Here is a 23,154-nt window from a genome sequence, read left to right as displayed (position 1 = left end):
TTATGGATGAACTATGGAAAATGAATGTATCTAATTATTGCAGACATATTACACATCAATGTATGCATTGTCCTAATCATGTGCTAGTCGTGCTTTTTTCACTTCTTTGTTTGGTATTATTCAATTTAGTGATTCCAAATCAGTTTTTTACAAACCACCTGAACAAGACATGTGTCATCATTCAAATTTTAATGAATGCAGGTCAGTTTGTTCAGCTTGACACTTCATAGCAGGGAACACCAAGTCAGCTGATAGAAGACACAGGTCTTCTGAGCAAGTATTGTCAACATCTGTACTACAATACAAATAAACGAGCTAGCAGAAAACAATGACTACCGGATAATTTAGTAAGTGGAAGTGCAATCCAAAAAAGGTGAGGCCTTTGATACCCTAATTACAGCTGTTTTTGATCAAAAATATTATAATGGGGCCATATCACACCTGGAAGGTCAGACAGTTTTACTCTAAACTTGGTAGGCTAACATTTCTCTGCTGGTTTTGTAACTACGTGTCCACATTTTAAAGCGGACTGTTAATAGCATTGTAGCCTTACATTTCCACACTGACATCATGGGCACATCGGTGGCAATTTGTCTTCTCGTCTTGCATAAGATACTTAGATAATGAACGTCCCTCACTTTCTTTCAAAAGGTTCCATTTTAAACATGGTGGTAAACAGGACTTTAACATGTGCAAGTCTTTTGCTATCGCAAGTATTCAAATACTCTTCAAACATTTTAAGAAACTATCCCTTAAATCAATGTGGGTTGAGGCATCATAAGGCAGTGTTACAAATTGAAAAGCATGGGGCATTTTAAGGAATTTCCCACAATTGAAGAATTTTAGATATGTTCCACTTCTTTGAAAAGGAAAATTAAACGATAGCCACAGCTGAACAGGTAACAATTGTCACTGATTCAACATTTTCAGAAATGTTAAAGACAATCCAGGAGTTCTGCAGATTAGATTACGCCAATGGAGTAGGTCCATATTGTTTGCTAGATCACTTGTGTTAGATCCGGGGGTCTCTAGTTGGCAGAGGTAGGTACCACTGTCCAAATAGGGACCCTTGCTTCTAGTCAGGGCAAGGAGATAACCCCTGCTCACCCTCTAGGTAGCTTGGCATGAGCAGTCTAGGCTAACCAGAGGCAATGCGTAAAGTATTTGTACCAACACTCACAGTAACACAGTGAAAACACCACAAACTGACTCCACAACAGTTTTAGAAAAATAAAGGTATTTAATCTAAACTACACAAGACCAAAACGACAAAAATCCAACATACACAGTTCAAGAATATGGTTTCAAAAGAGTTCTTAAGGTTGCGTTAAAATTCTCTACGTTGCGATAGAATTCTCTACGTTGCGATAGAATTCTCTACGTTGCGATAGAATTCTCTACGTTGCGATAGAATTCTCTACGTTGCGATAGAATTCTCTACGTTGCGATAGAATTCTCTACGTTGCGATAGAATTCTCTACGTTGCGATAGAATTCTCTACGTTGCGATAGAATTCTCTACGTTGCGATAGAATTCTCTACGTTGCGATAGAATTCTCTATAGATGCGTGAAAAGTTCACAGTTGCGTCACGTTTACTCACAGTACCTTTTAGTTGCAACAAAGTTCCAAAAGCAGAAGCTGGTGCGATGGAAAACAAGCGATGCGTTGCTCCTGAGACCCTGGGGAGGCTTTTGCGACAGTCCCGCTGCAGCAGCGGGCGTGTTGCGACGAATCCGGTCTGTATGGGGAGGAAGGCCACTTGTATGGATTCCGGTGCGTAGGTTCCGTAGAAAGTCTGTTCTCGCAAAGGCACGATGCGATGATCTCGAAGGGGCTGCGACGATCTCCGGGGCGACGATGCGCGGTCCAGCGGGGATCCTCTCTCCCGCAGCTCCTCGATGCGATGGTTCTGCGACTATGCTCGCAGCGACGTGATGCGGTCCACAAGCAAGCGGTGCGGCGTTCTCACCCAGCGACGACAGGCTCTGCGACGATACTCGCAGCGATGTTCGATTCTCCCACACCGGTCTGGTGCGTCCCGCAAACGAAGGATGCGACGTCTCTGGCAGGGGCATCAGCCGCTGCGACGATCTCGGCCTCCGTAGCGGCGGGAAACTTCTCGCACTGTCGGGGATGCGCTCCGCAAGCGAGCGATGCGACACTTTTCAGTTTCAAAAGTCTCTCAAGCTTAGTTTCAAGCTTCCCAGCACTGGTACAACTTCCAGAGGCCCCACAACTGGATCAAGCACTTTAGGAAGGACAGAACTCTCTCAGAAGAGTTCAGGGAAGCTGGGGGTGAAGTCCTTTTGTTCCTGGGACTTCAGAACATGGAGCCAGCTCTACTCAGGCCCTTTGAGATTCCTTCAAGACAGGGGACACAGCTCAGCAGCAAAGTCCTTCCCCTCTCCTTGGCAGCAAAGCAACAGGTCAGTCCAGCAGAGCAACAGCAGGACAGTCTTCCTTCTTCAGTTTCAGCTTTCTCCTTGGCAGAGGTTCCTTCTTGATTCCAGGATGATCTAATTTTCTGTTGTCAGGGGTCCTGTACTTATACCCCTAAAGTCTTTGTTCTCTTGGTGCATGTGGGCCCTGAGCCCGGTCTGAACCAGTTCTGGGTGGATCCTGAGCACTTTGTTTTGCTGGCTGCATCTTTCCTTTCAGAGTGAGGGGCAGAGTCCTCAGCCGCCCAGCAGGAGGTGGAGCCAGCATTGTGGAAGGCAGGCACAGCCCTATTCAGGCCCAGGTGCCAACTCCTCACACCACTCCAGTTACAATTGCAGTCATTCAGCCTAGTGCTGACTCATCCAGCCTCCTGGGGTATCCCCAGCCCCTGTCACTCTCAAACCAGACAGTCAATACACAAACAGGCCCAGGCACAGAGAAGGGTCAGACAAGAGAACAGCAACTTTCTAAAAGTGCTGTTCTCAAACACAGGATTTAAAAACAACCTTTCCTAAAAGATGTGTTATTAAATTCTGAGTTCAGGGATACTAGATACTTATGTCCTATCTTGTTCACCTGGGAAGAAATGCTGTTAACCACTGTAGCCAACATCCCCCATGTTAACCTATGGAGCAAGATAGCCTTACAGTAGTGAAAAACGAAAATGGCTGCCATTCACTACAGAGCATGTCACCTGCACTAGTACATGCTCTACCTTTTACATACACTGCACCCTGCCCAGGGGGGTACCTTGGGCCTTCCATAGGGGTGACTGATGTGCACAAAAAGGGAAGGGTTAGGCCTGGTCATTGGGGACACTGACCAGGAGGACATGGCAGTTCTAAACTGCACACAGGCACTGCAGTGTCAGGCCTGAGACATCATTTTAGGGCTACTCCTGTGGGTGGCACAATCAGTGCTGCAGGCCCACTAGTAGCATTTGTCATCACCAGCCCTGGCACACCCAGTGCACTTTACTAGGGACTTCATGGTGATACAAATATGCCAAACATGTATATTCAATCAGAATAACAATTTACACAGGGAGCACTTACACTCTGGCACTCATCAGCAGTGGCAGAGTGTCCAAAGCATCTAAACCAGCAAAAACGAAATCCAGCACAGCATCAAAAATACAGGAGGTAGAGGCAAAAAGATAGGGGAAACCACGCCAAAGATGCCAGGTCTAACAACTTGTAAAAAGCTTTACTCACTTTCAGACATGTCATACCACACGGTGCACAAGTAACTTACCTTCGGTAACGCTCTTACTCCCCTTAAAAAGTCAGACACCAGACTAGATCAGAAGATTTCTCAGTAATGCTTCTTGGAGCCAATAAGTAGAGCCATGCAGGTCTTCGTGGACTCTGCACCACCAGAAAATCGACAGAGTAGAGAAGCATAGACGTTCCACCCCTTCATGTCAGTTTATTAATCTTTCTCCTTCCAAGACGCAGAGCACACAAAAGAAATATGCAGCTGACTATACCAAAATCTAACTTGGACCTTATTGTGATGTCCATGATTCCACTGAACAGAATGGGGGGTTGTGGTTAAGAGTGAAGTGAGGGTGAGGGTTGCATAGAGTAGCAGATCAGCAGCCAAGATTTTGGATGTTAGTAACTTGTCCGTTTGATGAATAGCTCAAGCTGCAGATTCCTCACTTTAAAGAATAGATACCACAGTAGTATCTCCCAAAGTGGAACGGTCTGGATAGTGGACTCAGACCAGAGAGTCTTAGAGGACTCTGATGGCAAAATGGCACTCCCTCCGATCTGATGGTCAATGCACTAGTGTTTTATCAATGTGTACTGACATCCACGTCACAGCCTGGCAGATGTCCAGAACCAGCACTCCCCTTGCCAATGGTGTCACAGTGGCCTTGGCCCTATTTCAAAGAGCCTGTAGGACTTCAGTGAGATGCTTCTTGACCAGTACATAAAAGTACTTCATACAGAGAACTATCCAAATTGATAAGGTACTTCACTGCATCGCCTTCCTATTCTCACAAGAAAACGTTACAAAGATCTTGTTGTTCACACGATTGTCTCAGCAAAAAGCTACGCATTGCCTCACAGGCATGCACATAAGACACAACACTAAATTCAAGACTCATTGCGACATGACAAACTGCCTCAGGGCTAGCCTGCAAATCAGACCTAAGATAAAATGCATCACAACATGATTCAAGTAGAGATGGTTTATCGGGTAAACAGGCATAGCCTTTGCAGGGTCAATGATGAGAAAAGATACCCACATCCGGATATTTGGACTGCAGGCGATCAGTATGAACAGCACCACAACAGGCAACTAACTTTGACCAACATAGATGGACTTTGACTAAGGCCATCAGGCTTCAGACAGATCAAATTAATTTAACTGTTGCTGCTCAATCATGGAGGAGTAGGGTGTGGAAAAATCAGGGGCCTGACCAGATCCTGTTTGAGGCAGGAGGTCCTCTCGACATGGTAGCCAAATGTCCGTGCTCAGGAGCTCCACGGTTGGGCCCATTAGCCCTTGTGACCTCTGAAAGGGGCTCTTACAAACTGCTGTCTGTTTGTGATCTTATAGGAAAGTATAGACCTGGAGAGTGCAGGCAATGCTTGAGTTCGGACACTGGCATCTAAGTTGGGTCCTGTGCCTGCACCAGCAGTCTGGCACAGAAGGGAATTGCATGGACCCTGGAGCCGGAGTAGAAGTATGAACCAGCTTTGTAAGTGTCTGTAAACGGGTGTCAGAAGGCGCTGAGAAGAGGCCTGCCTGCAGTGATCTAACTAGAGCCCCTTGTGGCTCTGCGGAGCCTGGATTCACACCAGAGGTAGGCAGGAGTATCTGAAAAAGAGTTGCAGCATGATCTTGTAGGGCATTATGTACTTCTGGCCGAAGATGGCCTTGGGAATTAGGGGCACGCAAGAACCAGTTGCAGGAATGGATCAAATTCAGAAGACCCTTTTGGTGTATGTACTTTTGCTTGATGTCTGATCACCTGATTTCAAGTGGCTGTACCAGCAAGTGGGTGGAGGGTTCGAGTCGGCATGTCTCCAACTTACCAGAAAACTTGAAGTAGGAGTGGTACCAACTTCTTAAACAGGATCACAAACTGCAACTATTTTGCCACGGTTATGTTTGGTGATGTAGAGCTTTGCCTCCCGTTCTCAGATTGCCTTTGGGTGCATGAGGTTGCTTTTATCACATGACCTTGAGTCATGAACTGAGCTGAAGTGCCAAAATCACGCCACGCAGGTCCATGGCAGACGTCTGCTTTCTGCAGTTATGGCACAGCACGAAGCCTCTTTACTTCAGGGAAGGCATTATAGCTTCCACACTGCATGCATGAATTTTGATGTTGGAAAGCAGACAATGTTGGAGCTCCCCATCCGCAAAGGACAGGAATAGAAAGAAAAGGAAATCAGCATCTAGGGGTGTTTCTTATATACAGCTCCTATTTGTGACTTCCTGGGTGGTGTGGAATCACCTTTGTACCAAATGGTCCTACCTATCCGTGAGCTTGAACAGTGCTAAGAAAATTCTCTAGATCCACTTGGGCGCCTGGCGATATACTTATAGTGAAGAGTCTGCAGATAGAAGTAAGTATCAGAAAAACTCTGTTTAAGAATGGACAAGAAAAATGATGAAATTCCCCAGATCATCACCCAAGCTATAGATAGAATGCTTTTTGCTCCAGCTGATCTTATAAGAAACGATTATCCTTCTGTTTAAACGTGATGACATACTTTCTTCTAGGGCTAGAGTATTTTGTACAACTAATAAACCCCATCTTAAAGGGCTGCAGAGGAATACCCCTAGGTGAATTCTAAATTATTAAAAATAAGGAGATGATTTCTGCAGCTAATAACTCGGCACTGGGAACAATACTTAATGTGCTTCAATGGTGATGGAGTAGTAAAACGTGTAGGAGATCCAGGACAAAAAAACTATTTACTGGCCCTACCAAACCAAATTGTGAAGAGTGGCACACCACGTGGAGACCAGTGTAGGTTTAAAACCACAAAGGGGAAGGTAATTTGGATAAAGAATGACACTTGTAAGAATTACAATAGTACATGATACAGAATCAGGGGCGCACACGTGGAGGAATGTTATCTGTGAGGCTTGGTGAGGTTTCTGTGTGATCAGAATATTGGATTGTGCATTTATCAAGCGAGCAATCAGGAGGTCATTGAACTGATATGCAAGGCTGCACAAGATTCATAATGGTTTAAAGTAACTCGCAGATGGTGCACTGGAGCGCTAGGAATACCTAATAATAAACTATTTAAAGGAGAAGACATCTATGTCAAGTGTCACAGCCAAGAAAACCAAAAATGTCAAGAATGAGCAAAATAAACATACCCATCAACGTCGTCCTGCTTCATACCACTGGATGAAGATTGGCTTTTTCTCTGAGAATAAAAGGATTACAATAAACAATTTAGAAAAGGGGCAGATAATGTACAGTTGGCATAATCAAAATGAAGTTACTTGATGCTACCTTTTCCCATTCTTGGGTGCTGCCTTTCATCTTTAAGCTCTCGTTTAGTTTTTCCTTTTTAAACTCTTTTTCTTCACTCTTTCTGCCACCACTCAAGCTCTTTTTGGATCCGCTGGACATTTTGGGCTTCTTTTCTTCAAACACTTCATTCATCTTTGTTCTAGAAAGTCAACAAAAGCAGAATGATCGAAGAGAATAGTTCCACGTACAGTTGGCGTCACCATTTTCTCAACGTTTTTACAACGAATATGAGCCAATACAGGCAGTATCATATGTATAAACAATTTGCGGCACACAGTTCAATATCTTATGAAGGGAGTCAGTTATCCAAAATCTAATGGGGCAGTAGTCCTTTGAAGTTCAGGAGGCAGTCAAAGATTTATGGTATTTAAGAGTAGAAGGGGAGTGATACTCTGCGTGGGGGGTTGGAGCAGTAGTGGGGATAAATAACAAGTAATATCTGTCACGAGGAAATATTTTCGGTTAGGGGGTTTCACTCTGGACACTAAAGGAATATCTGAAAATGAAGATTATATAAATCTTTAAAAATGGAATAGACATGCTTCTACAACACAGTTCCAAAGAAAATATCTTCAGAAGATACTGACCAAAGTGGTAAATTTGTCAGACCACCTGCCATTAACATGAAACGGAAGCTCTTTACCTGACCAACATTAAACACATCCCCACCTTTAGAAAATGGCTTGCCTGCTTTCCACCATCTCAACACTCAGTTGGACCCAGAGCCAACCTCTCATTGTGTGGTGAATTCTACCAGTTTCACAACCTGTGCTTCTTGTTTCCAGATCTTAAACAATCTCAATCGAGGCACTGGGTGGTCACGTCAGGTCGACAGAAAATAGTGTTTTCTAGGGCAGCCTTGAATTTATTCTCATGGTGCATGTATTTATTTTAATTAGGCACTGAATTGCGCAAAACTTTTAAGTATCCTGTATCTTAATCAGAAACACATAGATGGATTCCTGAGAGATTAAAAACAACCTCATTTTTAAGTCTGGTAAAGTGAACACCAGGCCAGGGGACCAAAAATATATAATCGTCTACTTACCACTACTTTTTTTAAAGCAGTGGACAGTTCAAGCAAGCAGTTTTTTTTGTTTTCAATAATTCAGACAATTGAGGCATTTTAGAAAGTCTCTTTCAAAGTGTTGCTTGGTGCTGCAGTATATGCGTCTTTCTAAAAAAAATGTTAAAGGTTTTTTTTTTTTTGTTTTTGTTTTTACAAGAGGTTGCCACCGACTGTTTTACAGCTCACCAACAGAAATTTAGCTACTTCAGTTCAATGCTCCTCATCCCATGTTTTCCTTACTAGTTTAGTTTTTGTCCGACCTCTAGACTAGTCTCTTTACCATCATTTTCTCTGAGTTGTACTCATCCACTGCTGGATTCAAGGACCTATTTTAACTTTTTTGTTTTTGCATTCCATATTAATGCATCACTGTCCTCTCTCTCGCTCCCTGCCCCACAACCCCCTTTGTCTTTATTCCAATAAATCCCCTCCTTTAAACCCACTCCTCCTGCCCATAGGACTGTTCAGCTTCCTTTTATATATAATTGGCTTCCACGACGGCTTTGGAGCAGAGGATGCTATGGATGCCATTACATTGTCCTCATTGCACAGTATTCAGTACAGCCAACTTAAAATGGTAAATTAATAAATATACCAAAGAAATACTTCCATTATGGCCAACACGTTTGAGGAATTATGCACATGCATGCGTTTCAGCCATCGAGGAACCATTTTTCATTTGCTTTAAGAATTAATATTCCAACTGGGCTGATAATCTTGTGTGTATGCTCAGGGAGGGGGGGACATTAAACAAAAAGTAGAAACAAATGGTAAAGATAAAGGTCACAAAAGGTGAGACCCATTGGCACGGACAATGCTTCTTTGATTTGAAAAAGCCTGACGATGAGGTCTTGTAACTCAAGAGATGTATTCAATTATTCAAAGATAACTTGTGCTGTCAAACACATGGACCGGTTACAATAAACAAAATTAGATTTGTTACCCTTTTTATAGAGTTCTTTTCACAGGGTTACACCGAATTAAAACATCTGGACCAGCAGGAACTTAGATCACACTAATATTAAGTAAGAAAACACCAATATGATATTTGGAAAAAACATGGTCAAAATAAAAGACAAAAGAAAAAGTGTCGGGTATCACAAGCTTAAGAAAATAAGAGCAAAGAAAAGGAAACAGGAAAGAGGAAGCAATAAAGGCAAAGGTACAAGTAGTACTAGAATACAGAACCATAAGAAAACCAACTATCACAAATGGATGAGTTATAAAATGGACTACATCTTTACAACGAAGCAATACATTTGAAATAAGACTTGGCGGTGAATAACATTTTGGCAGGGTAGTGATGTTTACTTACCCTCTGCAAATTATCTGAACCTCAATTTGCTTCTTGTGCACCAACACCTGTGCAGACATATATACTGCAGAAGGAGCAGCCCACTTAATTGTCCATTCCAAGATACTTCTTTAATGGTCACCCCACGATAAAAAAGAAAAAGCAACCAACTTTTAGCTGTGTCATGACCTGGTCATGGGGATATGCTCAGTGAGGTTAAAATAATTTCTACCTAGGGTGGATCCCAACAGTCCAAGTGAGTTTGAAACTCTGCTGTGAGGCAATACGAAAATCACAGGGCACCTGTGCGAAAAATCATGACATTTGTCACCTGGGCAGGAAAACTGTGGCTCTGCTAAAGTCATCAAGGGAGGAGCAGGAGTTCACAAACAAACCATGCCAGAGACTTTTGACCCTACATTGGTCTTAAGAAAAATGGCATTGCACTGCTGCCACCCAAAACTGAATCTATGTATATCTGCAGGTCCTACATCATACAAAGTAATTTGGTGCGGATGTTAAGTGGCTGGGTGAGAATATTTCGATCCCTTGAAATGGGGTTGAAGGTGGATTGAAATCAGAAGGGACAATTAAAATGAAACATTTAGCACTGCAAGATTTTTATATCCAAATGGGGAACCCCAGAGACCAAGGTAGGTTTCAACTTATATTGGCCGCTAGTGCCCAAACTGACATGGGTCTGTGTTAAACATAAATTGAGCTGGCAACATTGAGTAAATTCCTGAAATTTGTATTATGCTGAATTTGAGAATTGTTTTGAAATCGTGTTTGTTTCACTCAAATTTCCATGATTTTCCATGGGGAACTTGTTTGCTTGAGCATAAATTGTCTCTTGACAGGACTTAATCTGCACAATCTCCCGGTGGTATATCACGCGACTTCAACACGAGGAATGACCTCATGTGAATCAATAAAAAAGTAATGTGAAATACAAGCAAACCACATTTTGCTCAAAAACTTTTTTTTTTTTTTTAAATGTTAATAAAATGTTGTGGAAACAATTATGCAAGTTCTCACACACCTAGCAAGTGGGTGGAGGGTTTGAGTCGGCATGTCTCCAACTTACCAGAAGACTTGAAGTAGGAGTGGTGCCAACTTCTTAAACAGGATCACAAACTGAAACTATTTTGCCACGGTTATGTTTGGTGATGTAGAGCTTTGCCTCCCGTTCTCAGATTGCCTTTGGGTGCATGAGGTTGCTTTCATCACATGACCTTGAGTCATGAACTGAGCCGAAGTGCCAAAATCACGTCATGCAGGTCCATGGCAGACGTCTGCTTTCTGAAGTTATGGCACAGCATGAAGTCTCTTGACTTCAGGGGAGGCATTATAGCTTCCTCACTGCATGCATGAATTTTGATGTTGGAAAGCAGACAATTTGAGCTCCCCATCCGCAAAGGTCAGGAATAGAAAGAAAAGTAAATCAGCGTCTAGGGGTGTTACTTATATACTGCTCTTATTCGTAACTTCCTGGGTCATGTGGAATCACCATTGTACCGCATGGTCCTACCTATCCGTGAGCTTGAACAGTGCTAAGAAAATTCTCTAGATCCACTCGGGTGCCTGGCGATATACTTATGGTGAAGAGTCTGCAGTTAGAAGTAAGTATCACAAAAAACTCAGTTTAAGAATGGACAAGAAAAATGATGAAATTCCCCAGATCACCCCCAAGCTATAGATAGAATGTTTTTTGCCCCAGCTGATCTTATAAGAAACTATTATCCTTCTGTTTAAACGTGATGACATACTATCTCCTAGGGCTAGAGTATTTTGTACAACTAATAAACCCCATCTTAAAGGGCTGCAGAGGAATACCCCTAGGTGAGGTCTAAATTATTAATGAAGCATGAGATGATCTCTGCAGCTAATAACTCGGCACTGGGAACAATACTTAATGTGCTTCAAAGGCGATAGGGTAGTAAAACGTGTAGGAGATCCAGGACAAAAAACGATTAACTGGCCCTACCAAACCAACTTGTCAAGAGTGGCACACCACGTGGAGACCAGTATAGGTTTAAAACCACAAAGGGGGAGGTAATTTGGGAAAAGACCGACACAGGTAAGAATTACAATAGTACAGGATACAGAATCAGGGGCCCACATGTGGAGGAATGTTATCTGTGAGACTTGGTGAGGTTTCTGTGTGATCAGAATATTGGATTGTGCATTTATCAAACGAGCAATCAGGAGGTCATTGAACTGATATCCAGGCTGCACAGGATTCATAATGATTTAAAGTAACTCGACAGATGGTGCACTGGAGCGCTAGGAATACCGAATAAAACTGTTTAAAGAAAAATACATCTATGTCAAGATTCACAGCCAAGAAAACAAAAAATGTCAAGAATTAGCAAAATAGACATACCCATCAACGCCGTCCTGCTTCATACCACTGGATGAAGATTGGCTTTTTCTCTGAGAATAAAAGGATTACATTAAACAATTTAGAAAAGGGGCAGATAATGTACAGTTGGCATAATCAAAATGAAGTTATTTGATGCTACCTTTTCCCATTCTTGGGTGCTGCCTTTCATCTTTAAGCTCTCATTTAGTTTTTCCTTTTTCAACTCTTTTTCTTCACTCTTTCTGCCACCACCCAAGCTCTTTTTGGATCCGCTGGACATTTTGGGCTTCTTTTCTTCAAACACTTCATTCATCTTTGTTCTAGAAAGTCAACAAAAGCAGAATGATCTAAGAGGATAGTTCCAGGTACAGTTGGTGTCACCATTTTCTTAGCGTTTTTACAACGAATATGAGCCACAAAAGTCAGTGTCATATGTATAAACAATTTGCAACACAGTTCAATATCTTATGAAGGGAGTCGGTGTCCAACAGCTAATGGGGGTAGTAGTCCTTTGAGGTTCAGGAGGCAGTCAAAGACTTATGGTATTTAAAAGTAGAAGGGGAGTGATACTCTACTTGGGGGGTTGGAGAAGTGGTGGGGGTAAATAACATGTAATATCTGTCACAGAGGATATATTCTCGGATTCTGGGCTTCACTCTGGACACTGAAGGAATATCTGAAAATGAAGAGTGTATAAATCTTTAAAAAAGGAATAGACATAGAAAATATCTTCAGAAGGTACTGACCAACGTGGTAAATTTCTCAGACCACTTGCCATTAATATGAGACAGAAGCTCGTTCTGCCCAACATTAAACACATCCCCACCTTTAGAAAATGGCTTGCCGGCTTTCCACCATCTCAGCACTCAGTTGGCCCCAGAGCCAACCTCTCAGTGTGTGGTGAATTCTACCAGTTTCACAACCTATGCTTCTTACTTCCAGATCTTAAGCAATCTCAATCGAGGCACCTGGTGGTCACATGTCCGGTCTACAGAAAATAGTGTTTTCTAGGGCAGCCTTGAACTTATTCTCATGGTTCATGTACTTATTTTAAATAGGCACTGCTGTAAATTGCGTGACATTTTTAAGTATCCTGTATCTCAACCAGAAATACATTAATAGATTAAAAACCACTAAATTTTAAGTCTGGTAAAGTAAACACCAGGCCTTGGGACCAAAAATATATATGATCATTTACTTACCACTACTTTTTTTTAAGCAGTGGACAATTCAAGCAAACCGTTTTTTTTTGTTTTCAATGAATCAGACCTTTGAGGCATTTTAGAGTCTCTTTTAAAGTGTTGCTTAGCTTTCTAAAGTTTTTTAATTTTTTAAATGAAGGTTTTTTTCTTCGTTTTACAAGAGGTTGCCATCGACTCTTTTACATCTCACCAACAGAAATTTAGTTATTTCAGTTCAATGCTCCACATCCTATATTTTCCTTACTAGTTTAATGTTTGTCCAACTTCTAGACCAGTCTCTTTACCATAATTTTCTCCATTTTCTCTGAGTTGTACTCATCCACTACTGGTAGCAAGGAACTATTTTATCTTTTTTGTTTTTGCACTCCATAATAATTCATCACTGTCCTCTCTCTCGCTCCCTGCCCCACAACCCCCATTGTCTTTATTCCAATGAATCACCTCCTTTAAACCTACCCCCCCCCTCATAGGACTGTTCAGCTAACTTTTATATAGAATTGTCTTCCACAACGGCTTTGGAGCAGAGGGTGCTATGGATGCCATTAAATTGTTCTCATTGCACGGTATCCAGTACAGCCAACTTTAAATGGTAAATTAAAAAGTATACCAAAGAAATACTTCCATTATGGCCAACACGTTTGAGGAATTATGCACATGCATGCGTTTCAGCCGTCTTAGAACCATTTTTCATTTGCTTTAATTAATATTCCAACAGGGCTGATAATCTTGTGTGCGTGCTCAGGGGGGACATTAAACAAAAAGAAGAAAACAGTGGTAAAGATAAGTGTCACAAAAGGTGAACCCATTGGCACGGACAATGCTTCTTTGATTTGAAAAAGCCTGGCGATGATGTCTTGTAACTCAAGAGATGTATTCAATTATCCAAAGATAACTTGTGCTGTCAAACACATGTACTGGTTACAATTAACAAAATTAGATTTCATTCCCTTTTTATAGAGTTCTTTTCTCAGAGTTACACCTAAATAAAACATCTGGATCAGAGAGAACGTAGATCACATTAATATTAAGTAATAAAACACCAATATAATATTTGGAAAAAACATGGTCAAAATAAAAGACAAAAGAAAAAGTGTTGGTAATCACAAGCTTTAGAAAATAAGAGCAAAAAAAAAGGAAAGTGAAAGCAATAAAGGCAAAGGTACAAGAAGTACTAGAATACAGACCCATAAGAAAACAAACTATCACAAACGGATGAGTTATAAAATTAACTACATCTATACAACGTAGCAATACATTTGAAATAAGACTTGGTGGTAAATAACATTTTGGCAAGTTAGTGATGTCTTCTTATCCTCTGTAATTTATCTGAACCTCAGTTTCCTTCTTGCACCAACACTTGTGCAGACATTATATGTACTACTGAAGGAGCAGCCCACTTAATTGTCCATTCCAAGATACTTCTTTAATGGTAACCCACGATAAAAAAAATAAAAACAACCATCCTTTTAGCTGTGTCATAGCCTGGTCATGGGGATATGCTCACTAAGGTTAAAATAAGTTCTACCTAGGATGGATCCCTACAGTCCAGGTGAGTTTGCAATTCTGCTGTGAGGCAAAACTAAAATCACAGAGCACCTGTGAGAAAAATCATGACATTTGTCACCTGGGCAGGAAAACTGTGGCTCTGCTAAAGTCATTAAGGGAGAAGCAGGAGTTCACAAGCAAAGCATGCCAGAGACTTTTGACCCTACATTGGTCTTAAGAAAAATGGCATTACACTGCTTCTACTCAAAGCTGAATCTGTGTATATCTGCAGGTTCTACATCATACAAAGTAATTTGGTGCGGATGTTAAGTGCCTGGGTGAGAATATTTTGATCCCATGAAATGGGGGATTGAAGGTGGATTGAAATCAGAAGGGACAATTAAAATGAAGATTTTTATATCCAAATAGGGAACCCCAGAGACCACGCTAGGTTTCAACTTAAATTGGGCCCTAGTGCCCAAACAGACTTGGTCTGAGTTAACCATAAATTGAGCTGGAAAAATTGATGAAATTCCTGAAATTTGCATTGTGCTTAACTTGAGAAATGTTTTGAAATGTTGTTTGTTTCACTCAAACTTTCCATGATATTCCATGGGGAACTTGTTTGCTTGATCATAAAATGTCTGTTGACAGGACTTAATCTGCACAGTCGCCCGTTGGTATATGATGTGACTTTAGCACAATGAATGACCTCATATGAATCAATAAAAAAGTAATGTGAAATACTAGCAAACCACATTTAGCTCTTAAAACTTAATTTTTGAAAAATTTTAATGAACGTGTTTAATTTTATGGAAACAATCATGCAAGTTCTCACGCACCTAAATGAAGGGCAGCAAGATTACACCATTCGCCATGCCCAAATATGGCTGCATACATCTACTCCACTGTGCACTACCACCGAGTGGGTTTTATAGAGAGTGGATGCAATGATGGCTAGAGGACCTACCTTAAAACCTGCAACACACTAAGTGATCAGCAGGTGCAAAGGCTGGGCACAGGGTGTTGCCAGACACCATGCCTTACGCCCAAGCTCATGTGCTGCTAGCATACGCTGTACAAGGCCTTTCTTCCTCTGCAGTGTGATTGGGATGCAAAGCATGCCCTTTAGCACACACCAAGTCCATACACGCCTAAAAGTAGAAGTTTAGGTGCTTTGCCTAGTTTCTGTAGAATCATTTGGTACATAATGTGGCTTCAGAGAACACCCGCTCAGTTTTCTTCGCATGAACCCAGCTACCTACAACCTTTAGATGTGAATATTGTGCTCGCCTGCTTCACTTTGATCATACTCTTCGACCAGCCCCCATGGCTCTGATCATGTATTTAAATCTCTGGGCGCACACACTGGCCACAGGGCCATTGAATGCAATAACCTTTCAGGCAGTAATTTTACATTTGTTTTGCACTTTATTTTTTCTGCTTGAGCAGATCGAGGACAACTTTGTTTTATACATTTTCGGTGCCATTAGGCTTTTTATTTTTGAAGTAGATGCTCCACCTTGCTGGTATGTCCAGGGATCCAACATTGAGAGGAGTGAATCAAGAGACAGAACTGGATGTAATCACTTCATGCATGTTTGGGACCCACTTGTACCACGTAATAAAAACCAGAGCCCAAGATTCTACTGATTATATTGTGGCAGTCCTCAAATGTTCTCCAAAGACCTAGAGCACAGCTTTCCAAACTTTTCATGTTGGTGACACTTTTTGGAGATGCATAATTTTTGTGACACGGTAAGGCAGTGTAGCGAGCGAGCGTTGCGAGCGACCACGAACCACCTAAGGGGGGGTATCGGGGGGGGGGGGGGGTGTTCTCTCCCGGAGAAAATTTTGAAAAAAAGTGGGCAAAGGGTGCATTTTCAAGCTAATTTGAGAAAGCAGGAAGGTTACTAAAGAAATTGTGCATCTGGTCTAACAAAGACAGTGACTGGCAAAACTGGGTGTAAGATTAAGTTTGTACCTGAACAAGAATATAATCAGGCACACATTGAAACATGCCCCAGTGTTTTACGGCACAAAAAGGGCGGGTGCACCCACTGCCAACCCTTCCAACCATGCACAAAGTCCGCCTGCTGCCTTGCTGAATATGAGTTCTAAAAAAATCCATTCAGGAAGGGGAAATTGTGAGTGGTAAAACAATCATGCAACTTATCAGCTGGTCTCTGCGCATTGAACTCAGGGGGGACGCTCGCCACAGCGCGACAAAAGCCAACAGAAAATAAGACGAGTCATGTTTTTCCATTCAGCACTTGGAGGTAAAATTAACTGTATATAAGAAATAAGGACAAATACATATTTCATCGAAATTGTAAATATCTTAATGTATGGGGACACAACATGTTTCACATTTCACCCTCCAACCACTTCAGGCTCTCTCGAGCTTAGTTTCCCAGCGATGGTTTAAGTCAGACATAGCCACTGTCAATGTACATTAGGATCACTATGTCCCCATTTCTATAGTTATAAGGAGAGAGAAAGTGGCCTAACAGCTAGGGTGGTTGAACTCTGAGCTACGGAACAGGGTTCTAGTCTCGATAGGGACGCTCAACATTCTGTGATTTTGGGCAAATCCCTTAATCTTCCTGTACCTAACAAAAATGAATGTGTCCGTCTGTAACGTAACTGGTGCTCATGTAAAGCGCTCAGATTCCTTCGGGTCTAGTTTGCGCTATATATACTTCATCCCAAAAAACACTACATAACAAGAAATGAGTCTGGGTCAAAAAGATCACAAAGGTTTGTGCATCATCTTCCCAAATCCTAACAGTAAATGTCTGAAACGGAAAACAAGTTATAATACTGTCATTTTCTGAATGTCTGCATTGGAAGAAGGGATATAGCTGGGGCAAGACCACTATCAATTTGAAGAAAGACCTCCTCTTAAAAATTACAAATCTTGGATTGGGTTTTATTCCACGTTAAGATCAAGAGAGACGGCGGATGTAGCAGACATCATGCAGAATTGAAGTGGGAAAACGCAACCTGCCTGGCCGTGAAAATGGATAACCAAACAATAAAATAGACAGAGGTACCACATATCTGTATCAGAAACTCAAATTGTGCATCAACTTCTGCCTCCTTTTAGAACGACAATGGCAAACTTCAAAAGTAAAAATAAAATGTATGAAAATATATAGCATGAACAGACTTCTATGGCACAGCCTATGTCTAAAAGGCAAGCGTAGGCACAAGGCATAAACAACAGTTTTGTGAGCTTCATTTAAAAGGATGTTATGTGATTATTTAAGTACTTAGTTTGAATTGCAGCTCATGTGAATCACATGGCTATAATACTAATGGAAACATCTTCACTGTTGAAATTTCTCATAACTAAACAGGACTGGCCCCCCACTAATGGACACGCTGCTATATAACACAGAAATGTTGACATCAATTGTAATGCCGCAGCAATTAAGTATGATTATTGTATGTCATGCATAATTCTAAAATCCAATAAAAAGGTTTTGCAAAAAAAAACAGTACTGGCCCTACCCCCTACCTCCTAGCTCCCCCTTTTCATTTGCCTCTTCCCCTCCTTCCCATTAAACTTTGGTATGTACGCACACCTTTTTGCTATCTCCTTTTCACTTCTTGCGAGGAGTGCACCATGATTAACCCCTTATCACCCATCCCTGCTCTATACATCACAAGAAAGGCGGATTTGCTATATTTGATCAGCAAATCATTAAATGTCTCTTTGCTTATACACAAGCAATATCGTACATCTTTATATCTTAACTATTCAGTGCAGCTTTTGGTGTACAACGCTTATCCACCTTAAGCATTAACCTTAGACAGCCTGCCCACCGATGGTGTTAGAGTGTCTATCCCTAAAAACCAACAAAACACCAGCGCACATCTAGTTCAGTTTGTATAATCCTTGCGCATTTAGCACCAGTATTTCAATCCAATTTATTTTAGAACACAAACACTCCTTTTCAATCCAGTGGAGCCTCGTAGTGTAGACAAGTTTAAGACTTTATTTTGTTAAAATCAAGTGCTTCACAGCTGACGCGTGTTTTGCCCCCTGCGGGCTTCCTCTAGGCAGATTTTCAGTATGCTCAGCACCTCATTTATCAACACTTTTGTATTTAACGATCCTTACGGTATTTATAGTCTAGTAAGGGCCAGCAAAATGTCACGATCAATATCTTTCTAATTCTGCACGGGAGCCATGATAAGTTCCATCGAGAAAAAACAGGGTTCTTTCCTATACGTCCCTTTACGGCAGAGTTTCCTTCCCTGCTCTGTTCAATACCTTCCAACATAACCTCCCCAACCCTTCTCTTTCATACCCCATTCCCCTTTCTGCTTACTTTTCTGTATTACTGTGTACTGTGGCTGTTTCACCATGGGGAGCCGGTGGGTGACTGGTGATTAAGGCCTCCTCTGCATTGTTGCGGCGCTGCTGTGCCAGAGTATGCTGTCCCACCCTATGCACTCACCCAAAGTGAGTGATGGTTGCCTTGCCGATTCAGCACCACTCCCATGGCTTGCACCCGCAAAGACCATGCCAGTGCAAACCCCTGCAGCAGCAACCATGCGGTTCCTTCCAGCATGCAGGGCCCCACACAATACCAGCAAGGGCCTACACTACAAGTCAATCTAAGCACCTTCTTTGTTGGAAAATCCATCACTGAAGGGCATCTGGGAGATGTTAGGGATGGCCTTACCTTAGTTATGGTCCTTATGGATGCATCTGTGCCTCGGTCAGCGGCCCACTCACACCACATCCCCTCAGATCCAGCCTCCTCCAGTCTTTGCAGGCTGCGGCTGCTGGGAATCGTCACGACATACAGGCTTGTTACTTTGGTCCTGATCCAGGCACCGGCCTCACTGCTTCTCTGGCTCTAGTTGGGCTGCAGCTTAGCCTTGCAGCCCCCAGCAGCACAAGTGTAATGCCGCTCAGACGGTGCAGAGGTGGACCAGGCCACAACGTGGTCCCATCACCTCACCACTGCAGCCTTGCGGAGACCGAACTGCGCAAGTGGGTGCACTTGCCAGGTCAACATGGCAGTACTAAACTGCACACAGACACTGCAGTGACAAGTCTGAGTTACAGTTACAGGCTGCTTATGTCGGTGGCACAATCAGTGCTGCCGGCCCACTAGCAGCATTTGATTTACAGGACCTGGGCACACACAGTGCTCTGTACTAGGGACTGACTAGTTAATCAAGTATGTCAATCATGGAATCACTAATCCATAACTACAATTTACAGAGAGCACTTGCACTTTGGCACTGAACAACAGTGGCAAATTGGCCAAAGCATCTAGACCAGCAAAAACTAAGTCCAACACACAGCAACATAATCGGAGGTAAAGGCAAAAATGCGGGGGAAACCCACACCAATGATGCCGGGTCTAACACATACAAAAAATGTTTTATTTTTTTTAACACGGACTTTAGCACAGACGTTAGTAATGCGGACTGACATTTTGCCATCTGCACTGCAGCGCCTAAATAAACAGAGCTGTAGCTATGGATGGCGATATGCTTCTGAATGAGTGAGGAAGGCAGAAAGGGTTACAGCATCCCCCCCTAAAAAAATATTCCTTTTTCACCACAAGGAAAACACCAGCACCCAAAGTGTTGTGTTTGTCCCATGATGAAGTCTACAAATAATTTTCTATACTTTTGGAACAAGACCTGCTGCTCTCCTTAAGCTTGGTTCTTGCTCCCCCTAAGGGGTGACCTCCAGCCTGTCAGAAACTTAGCTCCCTGGTAAGTGTAGAAAAAGGTAAGTCATGCCCAGGCCACCGGGCGGGCATACACACGGGCGCACACACACCCTCTCCCATATACAAATAGGCTCATATACATAGACATGCATGCACCCTTTCAGAAATATGCTCATAACCACATTCATCCAAGCACATACATGTACAGACTGACAAAAACTCTTGCATTCACATTATGCTAATTAAAAAAGTACTGATGAAGCAAACCGATTTTCCTCAACTGTGACCCATTAGCATAGTCAAATGATTCTTTATTTTGCCAATTACTCTGGCTTTATGTTGAATATACACGAAACTTAAAATTAAATTAAACGTTTGGGCAGATCTTTCAGAGAGGTAATAAGTGGGAGGAGGGTCAAAGAAGTGGTGTGTATCATTTTAAATCCATTAGGAATATTTGCTCTTCGAAAGGGAAAAACAATGCTGAATTATTTATTTATTTTTTAGAAGTTTTCTATAGCGCTAACAAGACCCGAAGGTAGCAGAGCACTTTACAGTAAAAGGAATGACAGGGTGAACAAAAAAATACGTAACAAATAAAGGCAGTCCTCAAAGACAATATTGGAGGAGGAGAAGTTCGTAACAGTAGGACTTTTGGTAGAAGGATACAGAGATAACACATAGTTCAGAGGGAGATCCTAGCTATCTGGGACCTAGGGAACGGATGAGGAACAAGGATTTGAGTTGGTTCTTGAAGTCCGCATAGGACGGTAGAGTTCTGAATGAAATTACACCAAACTTAACATGAATCCAGACCTATAATCAGGGAAGTGCCTCTCCTTGATTTGGCGTGAATCCATTGATAGTTTGAGAAAATAGTGTTATAAAATGTTTCGGGTGGGCTCAATGTTGGAGGGTTCCAGTCCTTTGGTGCATGAACTGTCCTCACATGCAGCTTAGAGAACAATTTAAAAGTCCAAATAAAAAATAAAAAATACCCACATTTGATTGGACAAGGGTGATCATCAGAATCAGGTCTCCAAACTGAACATGCCAGTCAGCAAACCTGGCTTAGAATGGTTGGCCACGTGGTCCCTGCAGCCTCAAAAAAAGAAATGAAAAGTCCCTCCGGTGTAGGTTGAAGGGACCCCAAGGACTCAAAGTTTTATAAGTAAACTGAAAGAATTGGCCGTATTGCCGTTTTCAAACCTAGACGAGCAGAGGAAGAGAAAGATGGAAAAATAGACAAAAAGGAGAAAGCAGGCATTACAAAATGTGCAAAAGTGAGATAAATAGGCTGGGAGTGTCTGGTAGTGGATTTTAAAGGCATTTGGTGGAAGCAAGGCTATGCAACCTTGTTGTTTGACACAGAGGCCACAGTCATGGACTTCTAAACAAAACTGTATCCCCCCACCCCACCCCCACTTGTTCTACCACAAATTAAGCACTGGTTTGTGGTCTTGTGCTGTTTTTTAGGCCCTTGACTGCAGTTTTAGGTGTGCTTATTCCACGGTCTCAAAACGGACTTCACGGACTACCAACACATCTAAAAAAAAACAAATTATGTCCTCAATAAGTTGTTCATTTAAGTGTGGCCTTTTTTCACTGTAATAAAGGTGTGATGTCTGTGGTCTGGAACTCAAGACCGCAGACCTGGCACACCTTGCAATGAGGGTTGTGCTTCTCTTACAGACTGTGGGGACCATTTGCTAAGTTTGAGTTACATTTAATGTGCAAGTTATGGTGTGCATAGCCGCTTTGTAAGTTGTAGACTGCAGTCGCAGCTATCAATTAAAGATTTTGTGGTTTTTCGTTTTTAATGTATAATTAAAACCTACCTTGTAATGGTTTTAACTGAATATATGTATGTTTATAAGCATATGTTCACACTTACACATCCATACATGAATAAACATCTGCACACAGGTGTAGCTCAGATAGCTGTTTGGTCGATAAACAAACAGGTTTCAATGATGTTAGGCAGGTTCGATACTTGGAATGTTAATTCTCTTCATGTCAGTTTTTCTAGTTCACGATGACAAAGTCGAGCCCTTAAAACAATTGCCATATAAAATGACAGCCCTGGGACGGCGAGCCTTTGCCTAAAGGTATTATTTCAGGGCAACAGACTGTCATTTCTCTCTTCACTAGCTTCACATTTCCATGTGGAAATTCAGATTTGGATAATCCTGAACAGCTGCTTCATTGCATTTTCCTAAAGCGATTTCACAGAGATTGACAGGACGTTTTAACAGTTTTAAAGTACTCACTTCCCCCTCAATACACCCAAAGTCATAGCTGGCTGACAATTCCGTCAAGGGGGTTGTTCACGCAAGAACGAATTCATTGTAGCCTGCTGGGTTTGAACCCGGGGTCCTCGGATACAAAACAATTTTTTTATTCATGCAGCGTACCTTCAAATCTTTAATGATGGCTCTGCTAAGCAGCTTTGGTACAGGACACTTTCCTGTGTTTATTGCTGGTGTTGACTTGAGCGTTTATAAGTGCATGATAGGTAATGGAAGGTTGCAGCGAACGGTTCTATTGGCCAAACATGCATCACGTGATCACTTGGCAAAGACCTCTTGGGCAAACTAAAGGTCATTGCAGCTGGTACCCACCCAAGCAGAGGTCTACTTTTGGAAAGGGTGGGTGAGCAGACGTGCATCTGTGACGTAGGGGGGACTCTAAAGATTTAGAAGGGAAACAACCAGTGCAGTGCTTTCAATCAATCAATCATGAGATTTGTAAAGCGCGCTACTCACCCGCTAGGGTCTCAAGGCGCTGGGGGGAGGGGGGTCGTTACTGCTCGAACAGCCAGGACTTGAGTGGTTTACTGAAGGAGAGATGGTCCTGGGTCAGCCGTAGGTGGGTGGGGAGGGAGTTCCATGTCTTGGCCGCCAGGTATGAGAAGGATCTTCCTCCAGCAGTGGATCTTTAGATACGTGGGACGGTGGCGAGGCTGGCGGATCGGAGCTGGCGGGTGGGAGTGTAGAATGCGAGGCGGCTGTTGAGGTACTTGGGGCCCATATCGTGGAGAGCCTTGTGTGCGTGGGTGAGGAGCCTGAACGTGATCCTCTT

The 23,154-nt window shown here is 42.3% G+C and overlaps 1 protein-coding gene across 1 annotated transcript in view; it reads right to left on the bottom strand.

Moving 5' to 3' along the window:
* The window catches only part of LOC144799696 (DNA topoisomerase I, mitochondrial-like), a 1,324,061-nt gene that overhangs the window by 1,122,226 nt on the left and 178,681 nt on the right, over positions 1–23,154 (bottom strand). The window contains exons 3-6 of the mRNA XM_078671191.1: positions 11,842–12,001; positions 11,703–11,752; positions 6,933–7,092; positions 6,794–6,843 (exon numbers count right to left, since the gene is read on the bottom strand). Coding sequence (XP_078527317.1) covers positions 6,794–6,843; positions 6,933–7,092; positions 11,703–11,752; positions 11,842–11,994 — 413 coding nt within the window. The 5' untranslated portion in view covers positions 11,995–12,001. The remainder of the gene's footprint in view (positions 1–6,793; positions 6,844–6,932; positions 7,093–11,702; positions 11,753–11,841; positions 12,002–23,154) is intronic.

The sequence above is a fragment of the Lissotriton helveticus genome, chromosome 12, assembly GCF_964261635.1.
Source record: "Lissotriton helveticus chromosome 12, aLisHel1.1, whole genome shotgun sequence".
Lineage (NCBI taxonomy): Eukaryota > Metazoa > Chordata > Amphibia > Caudata > Salamandridae > Lissotriton > Lissotriton helveticus.
Note: the sequence above shows the minus strand (reverse complement) of the source record. Positions and strands in the feature narration are given on the sequence as shown.